General features: G+C 41.0%; 1 protein-coding gene across 1 annotated transcript; it reads left to right on the top strand.

The window, feature by feature from the left end:
- Positions 1-4,783: 4,783 nt before the first annotated feature.
- Positions 4,784-6,229, top strand: chrm4a (cholinergic receptor, muscarinic 4a). Its single transcript, XM_063187995.1, has one exon. The coding sequence runs from the start codon at positions 4,799-4,801 to the stop codon at positions 6,227-6,229; it is 1,431 nt and encodes a 476-aa protein (XP_063044065.1). The 5' UTR covers positions 4,784-4,798.
- The last annotated feature ends 2,655 nt before the right edge of the window (positions 6,230-8,884 follow it).

The following is an 8,884-nucleotide window of genomic DNA, read 5'->3' as shown; positions in this document are numbered from 1 at the left end:
TTGCCCACTTTAATCTTGAAGAAATTGGAACAAAGAGCATGCCTGTCAAGGCAGACATTAGCATGAAAAGTAGAGTCAGGCACTGCTCCATTGGAGAAGACCTTGGCAGTCATACCAGTTCAAACTATTCATGCATGCTATAGACCAGTGCAGCCAGGTAATCTGAGCCCTCCCAAATGACTTGCTACGTTTCAAACTGACTAAAAAATCCTGTTACAAAGACAGATCGCTGTGATTTTATGCCATATTTTGTGCTGATTCTCTCTTATGGTGCGGTGCAACACAAACTCACCAACTACAGAAACACCAAAATATTTTCTGCTGCTACTGACGGCTTTCTCTAGTTCATGAGGCTATCGCCGATAGCTCAATGCTCTCTTTGCTATCTCATCCAATTTGACCAGGAGTGTCTAAACCCTTTCATGTCACAACACATGACACATGTACACAGTGGCAAAAAATGTCACATTGAATATCACCGCACACTGTGTGGTGATCAAAGTTTTGATCCGATGTCAATTGAGATGCAGAACACATGTAAGACTATATGAACATCAAATAATCTATAATTCTTCTCCTATTGCACTTGGCATGATGAATCCTGCACCAAAGCAGGATTATGTGTTAGGCCTACAGTATGTCAGTAGAGTGGTGGTGCTTATGACCGTTCCATCAACTCTCCCTGTGTGTCTATTTTTGACTGTGTTCAAAGACAGAGTGGCTGTTGGTTTCACAAAATGTCACACAACTATCATCAAAGGGCATGTTTTCCGTCACATCCAGGCTTGAAAAGGTCCTTCGCGAGAGAAAAGGCAACAGCAAAAACAGGGATCACAGGCTATGAAGTCAATGAAGGTCATTGTCGTCTGGTCTACTGTATCTGATGCCATTATGGTAATTAAAGCTAATTCAGTTTTTTGCATACTTACTTACTTGCTCTTCGGTCGTCCTCCGGGTTGAAAGCAGAATTGTCAGTTGTAGAGAGACTTTTCCTTCCTCCAAACTTGGTTGGTGTGTGGATAAAGTAGACCCTGTAAAGCAGCAAAGTGAATAAAAAAAACACCTATCACCCCGTAACAACTTCATGAGCCACTGAAAGTTCGGAACTACAATTTTCAAAGTAAAAAAAAAACCCTATGTAGTGTTGGTTTAAAGTAACTAACCCTTGTCTACACAGTGATGTCTGGGTTTGTACCCACCATTAACCTCCCCTCTGGGGTGTGCCTTTTCATGTTGCCCTCTTCAAATTAGCACTCTCTGGCATTGCCCTTCATCCCTTCACATCATGACATTTAACACAAGCCTGTTCTCTCTCCACTGTAGATCATGCCCTGGGGAATATAAGCCACCAAATTCCACCAGAAGAGGGGTGTAGTACATCTCTATATTCAAGAATCTCTTCAAAATGTCTTGTTCTTAAAAGGGTGCCTGCCTCCTTTTAAACGTACTTTGTCCTCGTCCCCCTCACACTCTTACACTTACAAGTGTGTTGCATAAGGCACTTGATGTTAGATACAAGTTTGAATGCCGTTTCACACACATCTGCTACATGCAATGACATGCAATGATTTATTATGTGAACCCCTCTGGTCATTTAGTTTAGTTTACAACATATCAAAGTATCTGTGAAGTCCTAAAAACACAACTCAGAAAATGTCAATTTTTCACTTTAACATATAGATCAGATCATGTGAAATCTATTAAATGCAGTCTGTTAGTATACTGTAGGTAAAGCACCTCAAAGTGTTTTGATTTTTTATGTCTGGAGATTTACGCTGGGCAGGACTGATATCAAACGGAATGAATTATAGAGAATGTGTAGCTTGTTGACTTTGAAGTGTGTTGAGCTACTGTGAAGAATCCCAAGCCCATGACCATTGTGGATAGATTAAGAACGTTTGCTGAGCCACATACCAACTTTTACAAAGATTTTTTGATATCGCTCTCTTGAGTAGGGCCGTGAAAGTCTTAAAAAAACAGAATAAAACCATAAAAGGGCCATTTTTTTATATAGGAGCATCCTCATTTGCCTGTTTTATTTACAAAGGCTAAAACAGGTACTCAGTATTAAAGTAAAAACACAAAATACACAGCAGGGGTAATAACTTAATGCCCTTAATGTGTGTACTCTTGTGTGCACTTGTGCTTTTTTGCATGATAAGTGCTTAATGGCTTGTATTTTCCATTAGCATTAAGTGTGAAGTTTACAAGAATAGTCTAGTTATTTATACAAGGTAAGTGGACTCACATTACGTGGAATAACACTGTCAACATTTTGTGATGGAGCATAGATAGATAGATAGATAGATAGATAGATAGATAGATAGATAGATAGATAGATAGATAGAGTGTGTGTGTGTGTGTGTGTGTGAGAGAGAGAGAGAGAGAGAGAGAGAGAGAGAGAGAGAGAGAGAGAGAGAGAGAGAGAGAGAGAGAGAGAGAGAGAGAGGCAGGCAGGCAGGCAGGCAGGCAGGCAGGCAGGCAGGCAGAGACAGACAGACAGACAGGCAGACAGACCAACCAATCCATATAAAAGCTCATTTGAAATGTTCGCTCATCGACTACTCTGAAGCCGCAGAACTCACAGTAGCATTATGCAGTGAATATGAGCGAGTGTATCCACCCCCCTCTAATTTTAGAGATGAGGTATCCTCCTCTGAGGAGAGATTATCCACTTATTATTAACAGGGTGTGTGTACTTAATGGACCAACTTGTGATTTTTAAATAGGCTATAAAGAATGAGAATAACGGAGTACAACACGATACAATAGAGACCAAAGACCACATTTTGAAAACAAACTGAACACGTATCTCCCCGAAACATCTGATACTGTACAGCAGTACACCAGCCTCCCTGTGATCCCCAAATTCATGCTTCACCCATCTCTTACTTTACGTGTTAATTAGCAAGATCCCCTGCTTCTACTAAGACACCTGTGCACTTAAAATTTTAAAAGGGCCTCCCGGAACAAAGAGGGATGAGGGATTATAACTTCTGAAGCCAGATTACCTAACCGAGTGCATGAATTTAGGTCATGACAACAATCAAGCTTTAGGTAAAAATTGTTTTTATTAAGGCTACTTCTGGAAATAAATCCTTAATCAGATTGCTACACAGGTCTTCTCGCACAGCGAATTCATTAGCCAAACGCGCGTGGAAGAAACGCTTTGAAATGATTCCTGGGAGAGTTATTGTGATGCACAAATCATGATGAAACCAGATGAAATATAGTCAACAGTCATACCAAGCCGAGAGGAAAAAAAACAAAGAAAAAAAACAACTGTTAATATTTCAAACGGCAAATCCTCCTTGCACCTACAGTACAGTACATGGCATGAGCGGAAAAAAATGAGTAAATATTCATCATATGAAAATTATTCAGCAGTTGAACATGTCACTTACCAAAGCTGTTAAATCATGGTCACAGTCATGGCTGCAGCTTTATACTGTATATATATATATATATATATATATATATATATATATATATATATATATATTCCTGTGCTGTGACTTGCCACCGGGTGCCACAGTGACTGTACGGGTATTACGTATGGAAATTCACCAGGGATCAAAAGGGAATGTTTATTTTTCTAATGGTGTGTGATTTGCTTATGCAATTAGCAATGCTACTGGCAGAATGCCGAATAGAAACAACTGTGGTTGCTGTGTTGAGCTTCTTAGCTGTTTTTTAAGCCCTGATATTGGCTGTGATGTGTTAATCTCTTTGAAAAAGCAAATGGAAAGACTTTCCATGCACACACACACAACGTGGTTAATCCAACACGGATTTGAAAATTGCTTCAGCAGGAGATTATTAACCCCGACTGCAATTGGTACATAGACTGTGAGTAACCTGGAGAGAGAGAGTGATAAATAAAGTCAGTATAAAAGAATTTGAATTACAACAACAACAGCACAAACTTGTTTTTCATATTTGTAAGTTGAAATGCTAAATCATTGGTTGGAGGAATGCAATTCTGGCCTTGTGATTGATCCCTGAGGAAAACATTACTTCAGTCTACACAGCAGCCTTTGTCTCTCAAAAAGTAAATAAGATCTTACTGACGTGATCTCTTTCTCTTTTTATTTTCTTGGATGAAAAACAGCAATACGCCATTTTAAGATCTGACGGTGAACAGTGGTTTGACTTATGTCTGACTTCAGAGGATAGTGGTACATAAGAAGCTTGGGATAAAAGCCAGATTCACTACATTCTGAACTGTTTCTCATATTACCCCCAATGGGAAAAAGTCTACAACAGATTGTAACATGAGATGAGGCAATATCATTCCCTCGCGTATTATTCTCCAATTACTGTGCAGGACAGTTATTATGTGGAAGCAGATACCATAAGTGGTATAAAAACAAATCTATTGCTGCTAGAAAAAAAATCGGCTGAAAAAAAAGGCCATTTATTGGGTTCTAGTTGTGGGACAAGTGGTATTGTAAAAAGATATTGTATTGTCAATGGCATTGAACATTTCAGGACCAAGGCAATGTGCACTGTTCCATAATTTTTCTTTTCAAAGTTAAATTCAGAGTTTTACAGTTCTTCAACACACATATTCTTTAACACATTATGACTTGGCATTCCCATTTTGGTAACAACAAACTTGTTAAATAATGGGCCTTGTCTGAACACATCAAGTGATCTTTGTGTTTTTTTTCTTCCAGGTTCCTGGTTTAATGTCTCCAATGATGCCCTCCCTACCAACCCCAGCTGTGTCAATGGCAGCAGCAACGACACCTGCGCTGTCCAGGTCATCCCTGGAAGCCCGTACAAAACCGTGGAGATGGTCTTCATCGCCTTGGTCACCGGGTCCCTCAGCTTCGTCACCGTGGTGGGGAACATCTTGGTCATGCTCTCCATCAAGGTCAACCGACACCTCCAGACCGTCAACAACTACTTCCTGTTTAGTTTAGCGTGTGCAGATCTAATCATTGGCGCTTTCTCCATGAACCTTTACACGCTTTACCTCATCATGGGCCACTGGCCTCTGGGGCCCGTCATATGTGACCTGTGGCTAGCCCTGGATTACGTGGTTAGCAACGCCTCTGTGATGAACCTGCTGATCATTAGTTTCGACCGCTATTTCTGTGTGACGAAACCGTTGACCTACCCGGCCAGAAGGACCACCAAGATGGCAGGTCTGATGATCGCTGCTGCCTGGATTCTGTCCTTCATCCTGTGGGCTCCAGCCATCCTGTTCTGGCAGTTCATCGTCGGCGAACGCACTGTCCAGCCTCACGAGTGCTACATCCAGTTCCTCTCCAACCCTGTGGTGACCTTTGGCACCGCCATCGCAGCGTTCTACCTGCCAGTGGTCATCATGACCGTGCTCTACATCCACATCTCTCTAGCGAGCCGGAGCAGAGTGTCCAAGCAGAAACCAGACGCTCAGAAGGAAAAGAAGATCTTTAAGCCTGCCGCTCTACTGAAAGGGCACCTTCTCAAACCCAACAACAACAATCAGTCACCTAAATCCAGCCAGGACACCTGCAACACTAGTGAGACCATGAAAAATGGCAAGGTCGATGAGTCTGTGGTCTTGACGAAAGCTGAATCGAGTGTCCAGCCAGAGGAGAAGGAGAGCTCCAATGATTCCAGCACTGCCAGTATCGCTCCCAAAGACACCCAGCAGAAAGTACCCAGGGACGTCATTACTGAACCTGCAGTTGCTCCTGCCCCTAATGCGGCTGCTGCTAGCGGTGGCGACGGTGGTGCTGATGCTGCTGGTGCTGCTGATGCTGTCGCACTCCCAAAGATCAACCCAGCATCCAAATGGTCCAAAATCAAGATTGTCACCAAGCAGGCAGGTGACGAGTGCATCACCGCCATCGAGATTGTCCCGCAAAACAACACTACTGAGGCCCGCTCCATCCCCGTCAACCGCTCCAGGATGGTGGCCAGAAAGTTTGCCAGCATTGCCCGGAGCCAGGTGAAACGAAAGAGGCAGATGGCCGCGCGGGAGAAGAAGGTCACTAAAACCATATTTGCCATCTTGCTGGCCTTCATCATTACATGGACACCGTACAATGTCATGGTGCTCATCAGCACCTTCTGTCAGGAGTGTGTGCCCGAGACAGTGTGGGCCATTGGATATTGGCTTTGCTATGTCAATAGCACCATTAACCCTGCATGCTATGCTTTGTGCAATGCCACGTTTAAGAAGACCTTTAAGAACCTTCTCATGTGTCAGTACAAGCATATCGGCACTAGATAAGCGGGAAAGGAAAGGGTTGAAGGAACACTTGGATAACACCAACCAATTCCATCTGTTCATTAATACAAGGAACATGTACATACCTGTACCATACAATGCATTGTTCTCATGAACAAAGAAACAAAGATAGTACTCACTAAAAGTTAACACAAAGACATTTGTAATACTTATGGCTGTACTTTCAACATATCAGCCGCAGAAGGCTTCCATATTCTATTTGGAAAATGGATATCTGTTGTCAGTATTTCCCACCTGCCCCTATAAACTCCTCATAATCGAATCGATGCTTACTGGTAACTCTGCTGAGTTTAAGTATTGACAATTTTTCTGTGCTCACAATGTACCAGATAGAAGAATGCACGCACACGCGCACGCACACACACACATACACACACACGTACACACACACGTACACGTACACACACACACACACACACACACACACACACAACCACCAAAAAACCTGTGTACGTTTGTGTGTCTATTTCTGTCCAGTATGTATAAGTGCCGTGTGTGTGCATGCATGTGTGTGATTGTGCTACTGCAACCTCGATAAGATACCAACACATGGTATTCCAGGTATTATAGCAAAAGTGACGATTGGACTGAGGATACTTTTTCATATCTACAGTCTTGCATAGACACACGATACAGTGGCAAAATGCAGGATTGGTAGGACCTCTGGTTCTATTACTTACCTAGATAGTAATTACAATATAGCGGAACCACATTGAACTTTATATATTCATTTCAGTTTGAGAGAGTTCCAAAGATACAGTATAATATTGGTGGGCACCATGACCTCAGTGGAATGAACAACATCTTCAGTGTGCTTATGGCACTTCGAACATTATTCGTTGTTACAGTGTTCGTTGTTACACAAACATCATATTTCATAATTAATGTAGATATGACAACTTGTGAAATGCCTTTCATAAGAAATTGTTTTTGAAAAGTATTTACAGTAATCAAGATCAAAGTTGTGCCAATGTGATTGAAAACGTAAGTAAAACCAGAGTCTTGTCTGCATGCTGTTGAAATAAATGAATAAATCTGCTGTATATAATGTAACATTTTTAGTTCTGCTATTTTTGTTTTTACTGTTCTCAGAAAGAATAGACATGATTATTTTATGTTTTGCAAAAGATTTGTAAAGAGCATTTTGTGTTGCTGCTTGTGGTTAGGCACATGGTTCCAAGATGTAGGCCCTATACTTGTTCAAGTGCCTTAATGCTACTGCCTGGGGAGGCCACAGCCAGAACTGTTTGGGTTGCAAGTCGAACAGTGCCCTGTCCTCCCCTGTAATGTTCTCATATCACCTGAAATGAGGATAGTCCATCCCAGTCTGCTACCCTAAACTGTACAAAGCAACCACTGAACAGTGCAGATATATTATTTCTTATTTTATGGAAGGGAAGCTGACAAGGCCCAGGGATAGTCCCAGTATACAGTAGGGATGCTCCATATAATTTATTTACAACATATTTCACTTGGTTCATCAATATTCATAATAAACATTTTCTCCAGGTGTTAATGAAGGGATCATGAATAAGAATGAAGCTGCCGGGTAATAGCACTTCATCTTAATCATTTGTTCAATAGAAGCGTAAAAATGTGTTATATAATGACATATACTCTACAAACTCATTAATGTTGTTGAACTGTGTGTGTGTGTGTGTGTGTGTGTGTGTGTGTGTGTGTGTGTGTGTGTGTGTGTGTGTGTGTGTGTGTGTGTGTGTGTGTGTGTGTGTGTGTGTGTGTGTGTGTGTGTGTGTGTGTGTTAAACAATCACATCAAGTTGTTTTCATTGTGTGTAGTCCAGAACTTTCAGAGTTTAACTGACAAGTTATGTCTGTCCATGTATTTTACAGTACGAGAATCGTTCATTAATTCTATTAACCTTCACAATAACATCATACTAAATGCTGTAATAAGCTTGCTCTGACTAGGAAGTTCTTAAACTAAATGTGTAAATATGGGTCTGATGTATATGAATGCTTTATTATCAACATTTCCACTAGCATTTAATATTTGAATGTTTGTTACCCTTGTATCAAATATGTTATTCATAAAATGTTTGGAATTTTAATATACATATATATGACAAACCGAGTTACTGTGGCTATGTGAAAAGCAACGGAAAAATAACAAAAAATGCTAAATTGTTAAGCTGGAACTTTGGATGCATAGCCAAATAGAACAAAAACAAAATATGACAAACGAGGGCAAAACATGGCATGGAATGTAAATAATTAATTATTTTATTGGAAGACCTGTCTGACTGGCAGGGTTGCCAGATGAGGCTGATGATTTCCAGTCCAAAAAATGCTCAAAACCCACCTGGAAACACTCAATCCCACCCAATTCTATTGATTTCTATGGCCAGAAACTGGGCGTTTTTTTTTCTGCTAAATGCCATTTTTACCCGCAGACGGGCATCCTAAGCAGCCCAATCTGGCAACACTGCTGACTGGCATTTATAATCATGTCACAGAAAGTTTACATGGCATGCTCACGAGGCACTCCACTAGTTTAATTTTTCAGGTGTCAAATCAGAAAGATAAAATAAATTTTGATGTGATGAATATCTTCATTACTTTCCTATTTGGTAAACTGCTTCTCATTGCTACCAAATACAGCACATCACATATGTAT

This window comes from Engraulis encrasicolus, chromosome 22 (assembly GCF_034702125.1).
Source record: "Engraulis encrasicolus isolate BLACKSEA-1 chromosome 22, IST_EnEncr_1.0, whole genome shotgun sequence".
NCBI classification, from domain to species: domain Eukaryota; kingdom Metazoa; phylum Chordata; class Actinopteri; order Clupeiformes; family Engraulidae; genus Engraulis; species Engraulis encrasicolus.
This window is presented reverse-complemented; position numbering and strand designations above follow the sequence as displayed.